General features: G+C 42.9%; 1 protein-coding gene across 1 annotated transcript in view; it reads right to left on the reverse strand.

Annotated features, from left to right (window-relative positions):
• Window positions 1–2,029: 2,029 nt before the first annotated feature.
• Window positions 2,030–17,718, reverse strand: part of B4GALT1 (beta-1,4-galactosyltransferase 1) — an 83,118-nt gene continuing 67,429 nt past the window's right edge. The window contains exons 5-6 of the mRNA XM_069740755.1: window positions 7,189–7,293; window positions 2,030–7,042 (exon numbers count right to left, since the gene is read on the reverse strand). Coding sequence (XP_069596856.1) covers window positions 6,907–7,042; window positions 7,189–7,293 — 241 coding nt within the window. The 3' untranslated portion in view covers window positions 2,030–6,906. The remainder of the gene's footprint in view (window positions 7,043–7,188; window positions 7,294–17,718) is intronic.

A 17,718-nucleotide genomic window follows, 5' to 3' on the forward strand; every position in this document is an offset into this window, starting at 1 on the left:
ATTTCGCAATACATCCTGGGAACGGAAGATGGCGGCAGCTGCGCGCCTATCGCCTGTGCCAGATCCGAAGGTGAGTATGTTACAACTACAAGGGGCCCTCGGATCCGAAGGGGAGTATGTTTATTTTTTAACCTGTGACATACGTGGCTGGGCAATATATTACGTGACTGGGCAATATACTACGTGGTTGGGCAATATACTACATGGCTGGGCAATATACTACGTCACTGGGCAATATACTACGTAGCTCTGCAATATACTACGTGGCTGGCCAATATACTACGTCACTGTGCTGTATACTACGTCGCTATGCAGTATACTACGTGGCTCTGTGCTGTATACTACGTAGCTGGGCAATATACTACGTGACTGGGCAATATACTACATGACTGGGCAATATACTACGTCACTGGGCAATATACTACGTCACTGGGCAATATACTACGTGGCTCTGTGCTGTATACTATGTAGCTGGGCAATATACTATGTCACTGGGCAATATACTACGACACTGGGCAATATACTACGTTACTGGGCAATATACTACGTGGCTGGGCAATATACGTCACTGTGCAATATACTACGTGGCTCTGTGCTGCATACTACATCGCTGTGCAATATACTACGTCGCTATGCAGTATACTACGTGGCTCTGTGCTGTATGCTACGTAGCTGGGCAATATACTACGTAGCTGGGCAATATACTACATAGCTGGGCAATATACTACGTAGCTGGGCAATATACTACGTAGCTGGGCAATATACTACGTGGCTCTGTGCTGTATACTACGTAGCTGGGCAATATGCTACGTGACTGGGCAATATACTGCTTGGCTGGGCAATATACTACGTCACTGGGCAATATACTACATGGCTGGGCAATATACTACGTGACTGGGCAATATACGTCACTGGGCAATATACTACGTCACTGGGCAATATACTACATGGCTGGGCAATATACTACGTGACTGGGCAATATACGTCACTGGGCAATATACTACGTCACTGGGCAATATACTACGTGACTGGGCAATATACTACGTGGACATACATATTCTAGAATACCCGATGCGTTAGAATCGGCCACCATCTAGTGTTAAATAAAAGGGGACGTTACCAGAGTGAGACAGTCTGCTGTCCTGATTTACATGTCTGGTTACTACTCCTTTCATTTAAAATACACTCTGCAGATAGATTCTCTTAGTGATTTGTGTCTGACCCATAGATCTTAATTGCTCATTTACATATGAAGAACAATGGATTTTTTTTATATTCGGAATAAAAAATTGGATCACAGCTATAGTATCATTTTATTCAACTTCCTTTGAGCTACATGCTCATATAGACAGTTTTGGAGGGTTGATCCCATTGATAGATTCCCTTTAAATGGGCCATTTTCACAAATCTTTAACTGACTGCATTGTTGAAGGGGTTGTCTAGGTTTGAAAGCAGTCACTCCATGTGACCTCAGACTTCTGAATCTTGGCAGGGTACAGTGCGCACACCGTCACGATTCCTTAGCATTGCCATTGCAAGTAAGCGGTCATGTGCTGACTTTTCTTATCTAGCGTAACTTAATGGAAGGAAGCATCTATGAAAATCATGTGACCGTACACTTGCACGGACAATACCGTGGAATCATGACAGCGGTCAGGATTCAGTAGTCTGCAGTACGAGAGTGGCTCCCAAACCTGGACAACCCCTTTAAGCTTGGTCAGTTCAGGCTACATGGTCCGTTATTGGACATTATGGACTGACCCAGTGATCCCTAGAGAAAGCCAAGTGCAGCATTACTTTCCTCGCATCCTGCCATTTTCTTCTACAGAATTGCGAAGGTGAAATATTAAAGCACCGTATATATGTTCTAATCTACTTGTCAAAATTAAAAAAGCAAAGGGTAAAACAACAAAGGATTCGGTTTGACCGCCAGTTTAGTTCCACCTGTGCCTTTGTTTAACTTGTTTTATAGGCTACATGTTTGTTCTTAAGATTATCAGTTTTGCAGATAAAGAATGCAAACCTGCACTCCTTGAGGTCAAGTTTATTATACAACTTCATATAAAAATATGCTTTGCCTATACAGTTTACAAATACATGGATAGTATACAATTGTGCAAGTTTTATACGATTGTACAGAGAAAATAACATTGGTTTATTTTGCACAACCTGGATTTGTAGTTCCCATAGGAATACGCTGGCGACCGTACACAAATGAGGCTTCTAGTTGTTTTCACTAGGCTACTTGATAGGACACAGTATGAAAATCACCAACATCGCATACAGTGAATAGTGATGAGCGAACGTGCTGGGATAAGGTGTTATCGGAGCATGCTCATGTGCTAACCGAGTATCTTCGGCGTGCTCGAATACTATGTTCGAGTCCCCGCGGCTGCATGTCTCACGGCTGTTAGACAGCTGCAACACATGCAGGGATTGTGGCTGTCGAACAGCCGCGAGGGGTTAAACAAATTTTCGAGCACGCCGCTTGCACTCGTGCACTCTCGGATAACACCTTATCCCAGCTCATCACTAACGGTGGAACTTCATCCTGAACCCATAGCATCCAATTCACAGACATTTCCATTAGCGCAAGTTAAACCATGTAAGCAAATGATAAATTGGTTGCCGTCGTTCTTTGGACAGTTTTACCTGTGAACAATGCTAATTCACCTAATTTTCGGCCTACGCTAAACGCTCGCTTGCAATCAGTCTCTCGTGTCTGCATACAACAGCATAAAGCTCATGAAAACAAGTGTAGAACCGAAAAATAATAAAATCCCAGAGATTCAACGCATGATTAAATGAAGATACATACCAAACATTACCATGAATCTACCGCTAAATAAATACATTGGCATCATAGTGTGCGGAAGGGCAGGGACGGGGGGGGGGGGGGGTGAGGCAGGAAAGAGTGAAAAGTTGAGGCATATTCAAAATAGTGTAAAAAAAGGTTCACGGGTGGTATTTTGACCTGGCTACACACAATTTAACGTTTATAAGTCGATTCCATCCCAATAAGGATCAAATAGATTATCCCCCAAATATACTATCATTTTTACAAAACGTTCAAGCTTGAGAATCCATTGAAAGGAATATTGTGACTTTAAAGCCCATAGTAGGCGGTCAGCATGATCGCAATGGTCTCTGTGAAAGACAGAAAACAGCCTGCAACTTATAGAAATCTTTGGAAAACAGCGCCTGAATCATGCTGCCCAAATGACAGCGCCATTGCAGCCAGGTATTTTTCTTTTCGCCAACTTTTAAGTAAAAATGTTTGAAAGCCGGGCTGAGGACCACAGTGAGAGGCCTGACCAGTCTGCTGCGGCCCCTCAATGGCTTTTCCCTCCCCACTAAAGTTGATATATAGGGAAAGACCAGTAAATCAACTACAGCCCTGCCGGACTAGTCTTTCATCTCCCTATAAACCCTGACTTTTTAAACTATGTTTTTTTCTGAAACTTTGTACATGAGAAATACATACTTGGCAGAAATCGTACAGCGAGGCTCCGATTCATATTGCCCGTGGATTGGGCAGCATAAATCAACAGACAGTTACCCTTTATCCTGACAGATGAGAACAAAAAAAAAAATGTAAAAGGGTATTTTCAGAACTTCAGTCTCAAGACTTGGGCAGGTTACCTTCGATCTCAAGATCAGAGGCGAGAACCGTGTCCAGGGATGGATAACCCTTTAAGCTGCAGGACACGTTAGCCGATAATCTATGGAGCACACAATCTCACTAAAGCTGTAAAGAGCCCATTAATAGGAAATAAATAAGGCCACTGGTCCAAGTCGCAGAATGGAAACATTCTTGCTCATATGCTACAAATTAGGGAGAATGTCAGAGTGTGAATTTCAGCAAGGAGTCCTAGTCAAACAGGACAAGCCTTCAGCTACTGGATTGTTAACAAGAATATTACCATTCAGACAGACAAAGCACAAGATGCATAACTTTTCATTACACAGCAAATACATTTGGGTCCTGCAAAGCTGAAAGTTACCTTGAAATTTTTTTTGTTGTGGTCATATACAGTTGTGCTCAAAAGTTTACATACCCTGGTAGATTTTTTGCTTTCCTGCCCTTGTTTTCAGTGAGTATGAATGATAACACCAAAACTTGTTCTCCACTCATGGTTAGTGGTTGGGTGAAGCCATTTATTGTCAAACTACTGTGTTTTCTCTTTTTAAAATCATAATGACAACGCAAAACAACCAAATGACCCTGACCAAAAGTTAACATACCCCATTTCTTAATACTGTGTATTGCCCGTCTAACATCAATGACAGCTTGAAGTCTTTTGTGGTAGTTGTGGATGATGTTTTTTATTTTCTCAGATGGTAAAGCTGCCCACTCTTCTTGGCACAAAGCCTCTAGCTCCTGTAAATTCCTGGGCTGTCTAGCATGAACTGCGCACTTGAGATCTCCCCAGAGTGGCTCAATGATATTGAGGTCAGGAGACTGAGATGGCAACTCCAGAACGTTCACTTTGTTCTGCTGTAGCCAATGACAGGTCAACTTGGCCTTGTGTTTTGGATCGCTGTCATGTTGGAACGTCCAAGTATGTCCCATGCGCAGCTTCCCGGCTGATGAGTGCAAATTTACCTCAAGTATTTGCTGATAATGTGCTGCATTAATCTTTCCTTCAACTTTGACCAAGTTTTCTGTGCCTTTGCAGCTCAAGCATCCCCAAAACATCAGCGATCCACCTCCGTTCTTTACAGTAGGAATGGCATTCCTTTCATCATAGGCCTTGTTGACCTCTCTCCAAATGTAACGTTTATGGTTGTGGCCAAAAAGTTCAATTTTGGTCTCATCACTCCAAATTACCTTCTTCCAGAAGTCTTGAGGCTTGTGCTGGTTAGCGTATTGTAGGTGGGCTACTTTGTGGCATTTGCACAGTAATGCTTTCTTCTGGCGACTCGACCATGCAGCCCATTTTTCTTCAAGTGCCTCCTTATTTTGCATCTTGTAACAGCCACACCGATAGTTTTCAGAGAGTCCTGTATTGGAGCTGATGCTACTTGTGAGTTTTTCTTTGCATCCCAAAAATTTTTCCTGGCAGTTGTGGATGACATTTATTGGTCCACCTGACCGTGGTTTTGTTTTTACAGAGCCCCTGATTTTCCATTTGTTAATCACAGTTTGAACGCTGCAGACTGGCATTAGCAATTCCATGGATATATTTTTGTATCCCTTTCCTGTTTTATACAGTTCCTGTTATCTACCTTTTCCTGTAGATCTGTTGACAATTCTTTTGCTTTCCCCATGACTCACAATCCAGAAACTTCAGTGGCTGGATGAAAGATGCAAGAGCCTGTCTGGATCCCAGAAACTCACTCAGATTTTATGCACACACAGATTACAAGAAAACAGGTCACAGGTGAGGATGTTACCTTTAGTAGCCATTCAAACCCATTTGTGTCAACTTCTGTGCATGTTATTAGGCCAAAATCACTAGGATATGAGAACTTTTGATCAGGGTAATTTAGATGTTTTGAGTTGTCATTATGATTTAAAACATACTACAGTAGTAGTAATAAATGGCTTCACCCAACCACTAACCATGAGTGGAGAAAATGTTTTGGTGTCATCATTTATATTCTCTGAAAAAAGGCCAAGAAAGCGAAACTTTTAACGGGGTATGTAAACTTTTGAGTACAACTGTATTTTTTAGTTTAGAACATGCTTTTTTTTCCCCCTGGCACTTTGTCGAGCTTTAGAGGAAAGCCTGTGATGTACTACCTGGCAGCAACAGTTTTTGTCCCCCTATCACCCCCCCCCCCCCCCAAAAAAAAAAAAAAATACCACCACTGAAATACACTGAGACCATCATCCTGGAAAGAGTTGCTGCTGGAATGCTGGAACAGGAGAATATGGTGGAGGTGCGCCCTCCCAAGTGAATGGGAGTCACAAAAACAGTGTAGCACAGCAGAGGTGGGCAAACACAAAGGGAATCGGTCATCAGGTGGTTCTTGCTACCCCATCACAGAGCAGCATGATGTAGGAGCAAAGACCAGGATTCCAGTGAAGTATCACTTAATGGGCTTTTTGCTGTATTTTAGATTAAATCACTGCTTTATCTACTGCAGATCTACAAGTTCCCTGAAAGCTGAGCTCTGTATGACCCCGCCCACACCGCTAATTGGCAGCTTTCTGCCTATGCACAGTGAACAGGAAGCTGCCAATAAGCGGTGAGCTCATAAATATGGAGGATTACACAGCAGCAGGTTTACTATTCCTCGATTGGCGATCTCCTGGTGAAAAAACACAGATTTTATTGAAACTACAAAAGGCAGCCCATCGATGGAATCAGGGTCTCTGTCTCTACATTATGCTGCTCTCAGACTAGTTGACAAAAACCTGTGACAGATCCCCTTTAATGTGAACGTTGTGTTGTAATTTTTATTACATGCATTTTTTTTTATTAAAAAGGGAGTGTTGGTGTCTGATAGCAATGAAAAAACAGCATGTTGTCAAATGGTAGTCTATAGATGTAACAAGGTATGAAAAAATATATATTTGTATTCACTGACAAACAGCCTAGAACATTTGTATTACTAGCAACAAAAGCCTTTCATATGGATTCCTTGAAAAGGTGCTTGAGGATACTTTGGCTCACAGGGCTTGTCCTGTAGGAAAGGCCACCATTGGAAGATAAGGCATCTTAGTTTGTAAACACAGAAATTACATAGCAGCGGCATACAGCAATACATTCAAGTTATTTGTGTTTTTTTTTCCAGCATATGGCTTTCTGAAGCGGTCAAATAAAATAATCTGCATGTGCCATATAATGAATATGCAAATCTGTAAAATGTCTTATTAAAAAAAAAAAAAAAACTTGAACGTCATGTCACCATACCAGCATGGTGAGACCAGTCAGTGAGTTTCTAAGCCACATTGTGTTAGCTTGGCAAAGGCCCAAGGTCCACAGTTATCATGGTGTACAAAGGAAGCTTTTCGGTCTTGAGGACGTCGTATTTAAGAGAATTTATCCCATCAGAATTCATGGTTTGTCTTGTATGGGCAATCAAGTCAAATCTGCAAAGAAAACCATTTCATGTTAATGAAAAACAATTACTTATGGTTGTATTTGGCCAACACAATCCTAAAATTGGGACTCCTAACACCCACATTTCTGAACAGATACATAAACATAGAATACTAATGGCATACATATGAAATACCTTTTAGGATTTGGATCATTCTTTGCATCTCTATCATGCCGGATCATTCTGCACTTTCCAGTAACAGCATCTGGTCGGGAGATTGACATGCCTCTGGAGGCAATCCTGTAGGGAACAAGCAAGACAGAACAAAAACAACAATTAATTGGTGCTTAAACCATATTTATAGGATTGCTTACCCAGCTGGGCTAGGCATGCTAAGGAGTTATTATATACAAGGGGAAAAAAAAGGAAAAACGACTATATGGCATCTCACAAAGAAATACATTATTCCTTAACTTTTCCTTAAAGAGAAGCCATCATTAGATTAGACCTATTGTTTAAGTCGTGCTTTGGTGTAAAATGTATTTTTTAAAATATTTTTTTAGCTTTTTTTGTCTTTTACATATCACAATCTGTAATAAAAAAAAAAAAAAAAAAAAAAATCCTGCAATTTTTTCACTGGCCACTGGGGCTTTTGTAAACCAATTTATTGTGGTTTTAGGAAACAACACATGTACATAGCCATGATGGTCAGATCCTAACCTTGTCTTTTACATGGAAATGTTTGAAGAGCCTGTGAAATTGTGACGGTAGGGGGAAGCAGGGTGAGCTGTGACATAGTCTATAGTGAATGTTGGATACTGTATTATTAGCTATGTGCCTTGTTGAAAATTTTTTATTGTTTTAGGAGAGCAAAAAAACCCATGAACCACAATAATAGAGGGCACAGTTATCATAAAAAGTGCATTTGAAAAAGTTATAAGCACTTTGCAGAGTGTGCTGAAAGTACAAACAGATTAATCAAATTAGGGAAGTGTTGGAATAACCCTGAGGTTTTGTGATAAATTGAGTAAAATGAATAAAATGAATTGAGGGGGGGGGGGGGGGGATGATAAAGGAAGAGGTGAGGAGGGGGAAGAGGGATAAGAGGGTGGATGGAGGCTCAAATGAGTGTAGAAATAGTAACATATGGAAGCTAAAATAGTAAACTTTAGATGTTTAAATTATGGTTCAAGTGAAGCATTATGAATGCCTGTGCACTCACAGAAGCAAACAAGGGTGAGCATCTGCCTTTAAGGCTATGTGCACACGTTGCGGATTTGCCTGCGGATCCGCAGATTTGACGCAGCGGATTCGCAGCAGTTTTCCATGCTGTGTACAGTACCAGGTAAACCTATGGAAAACAAAATCCGCAGTGCACATGCTGTGGAAAATTCCACACGGAAACGCAGCAGTTTATTTTCCGCAGTATGTCAATTCTTTGTGCGAATTCCGCAGCGTTTTACACCTCTTCCTCAATAGGAATCCGCAGGTGTTAAAACACAGGTGAATCCGCACAAAAAACGCTGGAAATCCAAACGGAGCAGAAAAATCCGCAACGTGGGCACACAGCCTTAGGAACATGTTAAGTTTTGCTAGAAAGAAAAGGAATCAATATTTTCTGATACATGCTATAAGTTCTTCACTTTGTGTGACTTTTCCTCTGGCCTGTAGATTTCGTTGACCTTGTTAATCCGCTGGTAGGTGGAGGGCATATCTCGTACACTTTCAATGAATGATTATTAAACAGGGAATTTAACAGTAAAATGGTCGTTTTGATTCTTCTTTTTAGATTTTGATGGACTGGAGCTTTATGGATAATAAGATATCAAATAGGTTTGTTTCTGTGTATGTTTTCATTGTCTATTTGTAATGGGGGAAAACGGCAATGCATTGAATAAAAATAAATAAAATGTTATAAACATACGAACACACCTCAAAAACATAAAAGGGAACACAAATGCCACATCCTATATATCACTGAATGAAGTACTCCAACGACCCGGTCGGCGGGATCCATCTCTCGCATATTGGGAGATCAGGCTCCACCTGACCGCAGGCATTCCTCGGTTTCCTGCAATCTTACTTACGCTGTCCACGCTCCCGCGATGTTCCCTTGGGCTGCAGCGTCTTCCCGACGTGTCTTCGCCGACTCTTCACTTCCGAGTGGCGGGGGAGCAAGCATAGGACGCTTGCGCAGCTGTCAAATTATCTAAGGGACCTGTGCTTCCTTTTCCGGTAATCACCTCTCAGCCAATCACTGAGAAGCCTGTCTATACTTACGGTCCTCACTTCCTTTGGGAGGTGCCTGGTTAACTTTCTGCTTTGTTCTATGTTGTGGTTCTCAGGTCCCAGACCAGAGCCTGCTTGTTCAGCCTTGTCTCGCTTTATACTAATATCCAGTGTTTTCCTCTAGTGCCGGGGTTCTGCCTATCTACCACCTAACTGCAGACTCTGACGGTACCCTCTGGATCTTCCGGTTTATCTTCTCTGGCTCTCTGGATCGCTCACTCACCTCCTCTCAGTTCTACTGTTCCTTTTGTGGCTGATCCTCTGGTCTTGGCGCTATTGCACTTGAGCTTTCCTGGTTGTTCAGGGTCAATCCCTGTTATAGGGGTTTGCTCGCCGGAGCTCCCTTGAGGGAATTCTGTATTTCGGTCCAGAGGGTTCTCCCTTGTAGGCTCTCCTGTCTAAGTCTAAATAATGCCTTGTAATTCATCTGACGTCCGGGTGGTCCATATGGTTCAGCTTCCCAGCGTCCTCTGGTCAAGTGGATTTAACCTCGCTCTGCCTGTCTTGGCGAGACATTCTCCAGATGCAAATCTTAATTCATTACATAGTGGAATGTGTTGAAAACAAAATATAAAAATGATCAATGTAAATCAAAATTAAAATCCCATTGGAGGTCTGCAGTTGGAATGATACTCAAAACCAGGGATTCAAGCTTCAGGAGGCTAATTTGCATATTCCAGGTGCCTTCTGGGAGAAGCGAAGTCTCCCTAAGCTAGAAGATCGTTGGGTACAGCCGGGACCAGCTGCTTCGAAAGCATCACCAAACCAGGGATTCAAGCTTCAGGAGGCTAATTTGCATATTCCAGGTGCCTTCTGGGAGAAGCGAAGTCTCCCTAAGCTAGAAGATCGTTGGGTACAGCCGGGACCAGCTGCTTCGAAAGCATCACCAAACCAGGGATTCAAGCTTCAGGAGGCTAATTTGCATATTCCAGGTGCCTTCTGGGAGAAGCGAAGTCTCCCTAAGCTAGAAGATCGTTGGGTACAGCCGGGACCAGCTGCTTCGAAAGCATCACCAAACCAGGGATTCAAGCTTCAGGAGGCTAATTTGCATATTCCAGGTGCCTTCTGGGAGAAGCGAAGTCTCCCTAAGCTAGAAGATCGTTGGGTACAGCCGGGACCAGCTGCTTCGAAAGCATCACCAAACCAGGGATTCAAGCTTCAGGAGGCTAATTTGCATATTCCAGGTGCCTTCTGGGAGAAGCGAAGTCTCCCTAAGCTAGAAGATCGTTGGGTACAGCCGGGACCAGCTGCTTCGAAAGCATCACCAAACCAGGGATTCAAGCTTCAGGAGGCTAATTTGCATATTCCAGGTGCCTTCTGGGAGAAGCGAAGTCTCCCTAAGCTAGAAGATCGTTGGGTACAGCCGGGACCAGCTGCTTCGAAAGCATCACCAAACCAGGGATTCAAGCTTCAGGAGGCTAATTTGCATATTCCAGGTGCCTTCTGGGAGAAGCGAAGTCTCCCTAAGCTAGAAGATCGTTGGGTACAGCCGGGACCAGCTGCTTCGAAAGCATCACCAAACCAGGGATTCAAGCTTCAGGAGGCTAATTTGCATATTCCAGGTGCCTTCTGGGAGAAGCGAAGTCTCCCTAAGCTAGAAGATCGTTGGGTACAGCCGGGACCAGCTGCTTCGAAAGCATCACCAAACCAGGGATTCAAGCTTCAGGAGGCTAATTTGCATATTCCAGGTGCCTTCTGGGAGAAGCGAAGTCTCCCAAAGCTAGAAGATCGTTGGGTACAGCCGGGACCAGCTGCTTCGAAAGCATCACCAAACCGCGCGCCGAATTTTTGCCTGTAGGACATTATTGCAAGAGAGCTTGGCTGAGTAGATTACACAAGAAGGAAAACACACAGCAAGTCAGCAGGATCTAGGAGCAACATGGCAGATGTGACAACCTACATGGTGAGCTGCAGCATGTGCTACATGTTCACAGATCGACCAGAAGAAGAATCCAATTTCACCTGTCAGAAGTGTAGACTAGTGGCCCTTTTAGAAGAAAAGGTGCGGGGTCTGGAAGAAAGAATAGCAACTTTGAAACTCATCAAAGAGAATGAAGACTTTCTAGACAGAACAGAAGCATCTCTACTGGTCACAGAAGGTGCAAAAAGTGTCAGAGAACCTCCAAAAGCAGATGAGTGGAAGCATGTGACCAAAAGAAGCAAGAAGAACATGGAGAAATCACCAACCACACAACTGAAGAACCGATATCAAATCTTTGTAGAGGATGAAGATGGCACACCTAAGAATGAAGCAATACCAGCAAGCAAAAAAGAAAAGGGCACACAGCAACAAGTGACAGCAAAAAGTACAGCCAAGAAGCAACGAAGAGTGGTGGTGGTGGGAGACTCACTACTGAGAGGCACCGAAGCAGCCATCTGCAGACCGGACATAACTGCAAGAGAAGTATGCTGCCTTCCAGGTGCGATGATCAAGGATGTGACCGATAGGATACCAAAGCTCTTCAGCTCCAAGGACGTCCACCCATTTCTTCTGATACATGTTGGCACCAATGACACGGCAAGGAAGGACCTACCGACAATCTGCAAGGACTTTGAAGAGTTGGGGAAGAAAGTAAAGGAACTGGATGCACAGGTAGTTTTTTCTTCTATCCTTCCAGTAGACGGGCATGGCACCAGGAGATGGAACAGGATCCTTGATGCAAACAACTGGCTAAGACGATGGTGCAGACAACAAGGATTTGGATTCCTGGACCACGGTGTGAATTACTGGTATGATGGACTCCTCGCCAGAGACGGACTACACCTCAACAAACCTGGGAAACACACATTCGCCAGAAGACTCGCTACACTCATCAGGAGGGCGTTAAACTAGAAGAAGAGGGGACGGGAAGAAAAACATTAGACTCGAACAAAGACGACCCAGGAAAACATACTCAGAAGGGAGGTAAGAACATTTCTAAAACAATCCACAGTGAGGAGATTGGAACAAAACAAAATCCTCTAAACTGCATGCTCGCAAACGCCAGAAGCCTGACAAACAAGATGGAAGAACTAGAAGCAGAAATATCTACAGGTAACTTTGACATAGTGGGAATAACCGAGACATGGTTAGATGAAAGCTATGACTGGGCAGTTAACTTACAGGGTTACAGTCTGTTTAGAAAGGATCGTAAAAATCGGAGAGGAGGAGGGGTTTGTCTCTATGTAAAGTCTTGTCTAAAGTCCACTTTAAGGGAGGATATTAGCGAAGGGAATGAGGATGTCGAGTCCATATGGGTTGAAATTCATGGAGGGAAAAATGGTAACAAAATTCTCATTGGGGTCTGTTACAAACCCCCAAATATAACAGAAAGCATGGAAAGTCTACTTCTAAAGCAGATAGATGAAGCTGCAACCCATAATGAGGTCCTGGTTATGGGGGACTTTAACTACCCGGATATTAACTGGGAAACAGAAACCTGTGAAACCCATAAAGGCAACAGGTTTCTGCTAATAACCAAGAAAAATTATCTTTCACAATTGGTGCAGAATCCAACCAGAGGAGCAGCACTTTTAGACCTAATACTATCTAATAGACCTGACAGAATAACAAATCTGCAGGTGGTCGGGCATCTAGGAAATAGCGACCACAATATTGTGCAGTTTCACCTGTCTTTCACTAGGGGGACTTGTCAGGGAGTCACAAAAACATTGAACTTTAGGAAGGCAAAGTTTGAACAGCTTAGAGATGCCCTTAATCTGGTAGACTGGGACAATATCCTCAGAAATGAGAATACAGATAATAAATGGGAAATGTTTAAGAACATCCTAAATAGGCAGTGTAAGCGGTTTATACCTTGTGGGAATAAAAGGACTAGAAATAGGAAAAATCCAATGTGGCTAAACAAAGAAGTAAGACAGGCAATTAACAGTAAAAAGAAAGCATTTGCACTACTAAAGCAGGATGGCACCATTGAAGCTCTAAAAAACTATAGGGAGAAAAATACTTTATCTAAAAAACTAATTAAAGCTGCCAAAAAGGAAACAGAGAAGCACATTGCTAAGGAGAGTAAAACTAATCCCAAACTGTTCTTCAACTATATCAATAGTAAAAGAATAAAAACTGAAAATGTAGGCCCCTTAAAAAATAGTGAGGAAAGAATGGTTGTAGATGACGAGGAAAAAGCTAACATATTAAACACCTTCTTCTCCACGGTATTCACGGTGGAAAATGAAATGCTAGGTGAAATCCCAAGAAAGAATGAAAACCCTATATTAAGGGTCACCAATCTAACCCAAGAAGAGGTGCGAAACCGGCTAAATAAGATTAAAATAGATAAATCTCCGGGTCCGGATGGCATACACCCACGAGTACTAAGAGAACTAAGTAATGTAATAGATAAACCATTATTTCTTATTTTTAGTGACTATAGCGACAGGGTCTGTTCCGCAGGACTGGCGCATAGCAAATGTGGTGCCAATATTCAAAAAGGGCTCTAAAAGTGAACCTGGAAATTATAGGCCAGTAAGTCTAACCTCTATTGTTGGTAAAATATTTGAAGGGTTTCTGAGGGATGTTATTCTGGATTATCTCAATGAGAATAACTGTTTAACTCCATATCAGCATGGGTTTATGAGAAATCGCTCCTGTCAAACCAATCTGATCAGTTTTTATGAAGAGGTAAGCTATAGACTGGACCACGGTGAGTCATTGGACGTGGTATATCTCGATTTTTCCAAAGCGTTTGATACCGTGCCGCACAAGAGGTTGGTACACAAAATGAGAATGCTTGGTCTGGGGGAAAATGTGTGTAAATGGGTTAGTAACTGGCTTAGTGATAGAAAGCAGAGGGTGGTTATAAATGGTATAGTCTCTAACTGGGTCGCTGTGACCAGTGGGGTACCGCAGGGGTCAGTATTGGGACCTGTTCTCTTCAACATATTCATTAATGATCTGGTAGAAGGTTTACACAGTAAAATATCGATATTTGCAGATGATACAAAACTATGTAAAGCAGTTAATACAAGAGAAGATAGTATTCTGCTACAGATGGATCTGGATAAGTTGGAAACTTGGGCTGAAAGGTGGCAGATGAGGTTTAACAATGATAAATGTAAGGTTATACACATGGGAAGAGGGAATCAATATCACCATTACACACTGAACGGGAAACCACTGGGTAAATCTGACAGGGAGAAGGACTTGGGGATCCTAGTTAATGATAAACTTACCTGGAGCAGCCAGTGCCAGGCAGCAGCTGCCAAGGCAAACAGGATCATGGGGTGCATTAAAAGAGGTCTGGATACACATGATGAGAGCATTATACTGCCTCTGTACAAATCCCTAGTTAGACCGCACATGGAGTACTGTGTCCAGTTTTGGGCACCGGTGCTCAGGAAGGATATAATGGAACTAGAGAGAGTACAAAGGAGGGCAACAAAATTAATAAAGGGGATGGGAGAACTACAATACCCAGATAGATTAGCGAAATTAGGATTATTTAGTCTAGAAAAAAGACGACTGAGGGGCGATCTAATAACCATGTATAAGTATATAAGGGGACAATACAAATATCTCGCTGAGGATCTGTTTATACCAAGGAAGGTGACGGGCACAAGGGGGCATTCTTTGCGTCTGGAGGAGAGAAGGTTTTTCCACCAACATAGAAGAGGATTCTTTACTGTTAGGGCAGTGAGAATCTGGAATTGCTTGCCTGAGGAGGTGGTGATGGCGAACTCAGTCGAGGGGTTCAAGAGAGGCCTGGATGTCTTCCTGGAGCAGAACAATATTGTATCATACAATTATTAGGTTCTGTAGAAGGACGTAGATCTGGGGATTTATTATGATGGAATATAGGCTGAACTGGATGGACAAATGTCTTTTTTCGGCCTTACTAACTATGTTACTATGTAAAATCAAAGTGGAAAATCAAATTAGAGGCTGATCCAACTTCAGTGGAATATCCTCAAGACAAGGAAATTATGGTCAGTAGTGTGGGGTCTCCATGTGCCTGTATGACCTTCCTACAATACATGGGCATGCCCCTGATGAGGCAGCAGATGTTCTCCTGGATAGTCTGGTGCAACGTGGTATTGGTGGCTGGAACGAGACATGATGTCCCAGAAGTGGTCGATTGGATTCAGGTCTGGGAAACAGGCAGGCCAGTGCATAGCATCAATGCCTTCATCCTGCAGGAACTGTTGACACACTTAAGCCACATGAGGACCAGCATTGTCATGCATCAAAAGGAACCCAGGGCCCACTGCACCTGCACATGATCTCACAATTTGTCTGAGGTACCTTATGGCAGTCAGGATACCTCCGGCTAGCACACGGAGGGCTGTGCAGCCCTCAAAATAAATGCATCCCCACACCATTACTGACCCACTGCCAAACTGGGTATGCTGGAGGATGTTGCAGGCAGCAGAACGTTCTCCATAGCGTCTCCAGACTGAGCACGTGACAGAGTGAACCTACTCCTCTCATCCGTGAACAGCACAGGGCACCAATTTTGAATCTGCCAATCTTAGTGTTCTCCACCAATGCCAGTCTCCCTGCACGGTGCTGGGCTGTAGCCACTTGTGGACGTCAAGCCCTCATACCACCCTCCTGTAGTCGGTTCAACAGTTTGAGCAGACACATGGATATTAGTGGCCTGCTGCCTCCTTGCACAAAGGATGAGGTAGCGGTCCTGATGCTGGGTTGTTGCCCTCCTATGGCCCCATCCACGTCTCCTGGTATCTGCTCCATGCTCTGGACACTGGGCTGACAGACAGTTACACTTCCTACCACAGCCCGCATTGATGTGCCATCCAGGATTAGCTGCACTACCTGAGCAACTTCTATGGGTTGTACTGTAGACACCACCTGCCACTGTACCTCTAGGGGTGACAGCAATGACAAATTGTAAAAGTGACAAAAACAAAAGCCAAAAATGATGAGCACAGAGAAATGGTCTGTGTTCACAACCTGCAGAACCACTCCTTTATAGGAGGTGTCTTGCTAATTGTCTATAATTTCAATCTGTTGTCTGTCCCATTTGCACAACAACAGGAGAAATTGATTCACAATCGGTGTTGCTTCATAACTGGACAGGTTGATTTCACAGAAGTGCGATTTGACTTGCAGTTAGTGTGTTTAAGTGTTCCCTTTATTTTATAAGGGGAAAAAAGTATGTACAGCTCCTGCTCCAAAAAAAATACAGTAAAAAAAAAAACCTTAAACCCGCCATCTTCCAATTGCTGATACCACATACAACCATACTATAATATAATAGTAAAAACTACCGTCTTCTATGAATGCCTTATAATAGTAAAAACTACCGTCTTCTATGAATGCCTGTAACATGCTGGGCTTTATAGGAGTACTGCCATTACAGGCATGGGGTGTTTCAGTAAATGAGCACTTATAGCAGAAGGACTCCAGTCTACATGCTGACAACTACATTTAAATGGTTAATAGATCAGCTCCACTCGCTGTAGTTCAAAGCAGATGATGTCTGAATAACACGATCATCATATGCCTGCTTCAAAGGACCCAACATGACATATCACATGTCAGGAAGGGGTTAAAAACTTTCCTTTTTACTGCATTGTTTTTAAAATTTCCATAGGGGACATGATACTGCCATTGTCATGGCTTGTATGGGGGTCTTCAGCAGGTCCCTTTATATTATGGCAACCCAACCTGCCATTGAACAGCGTGCCCTCTGGGCCGGGTACTGTAAATGCCACTGCAGAAGATTGAAAACAAACCCATTACTTAAAGTGCTGCATTGAATAACATTGGTCCTAGCGCTGTCAGTGTGATGTCATTCCCCCCCTCGACAAACCAAAAATAAAAGTCATGTGATGTAGGTTCAGATGAAGGCTGTCTAAAGGCTACATTCCCACGTAAGCTTTTAGGGAGTTTCTGGTGTTGCAGATTTTCAAAGTAAAATGGCTTACTTGCATTTTTTTTTTTTTAAATCTGCAACATCAAAAACTCCCCAAATACTCATCGTGGGAACGTAGCCCAACGGACAAGAAAGCTGCAAGCTCAGGAGGGAGAGTGAAACCCAACATATGATATAGCAGTATGTCATGTTGAGAAGGGGTTAAGTGTATTTTTTATATATCTATCTATATTTTTCATTAAAAAAAAAGATCTTGTAATTGTCACACCGGGCACAAGGCTAATTTAAGACTCCTACTTCATGTTGGGCACATTGACATAAGCGCGACAGACTGACCCCATTTGATTAGAAGTATTATCTGAGCATGCTTTAATCCACCAAAAGGTCATTGTGAAGGGACAAGGGACAGCAATTAGGCTACTTTCACACTTCCATCTTTTTGCCTCCGTCGCAATCCGTCATGGCAAAAAAAACGGATCCTGCAAACGTGCCCACAGGATCCGTTTTTTTGCCATACACTTTAATGGACGACGGATTCGTCGTGTTTTAGCTGTTCGTCGTGACAAAAAAAGTCCAATGTAACTTTTTTTGTCTATCGGAT

This window comes from Ranitomeya imitator, chromosome 1, assembly GCF_032444005.1.
Source record: "Ranitomeya imitator isolate aRanImi1 chromosome 1, aRanImi1.pri, whole genome shotgun sequence".
NCBI lineage: Eukaryota > Metazoa > Chordata > Amphibia > Anura > Dendrobatidae > Ranitomeya > Ranitomeya imitator.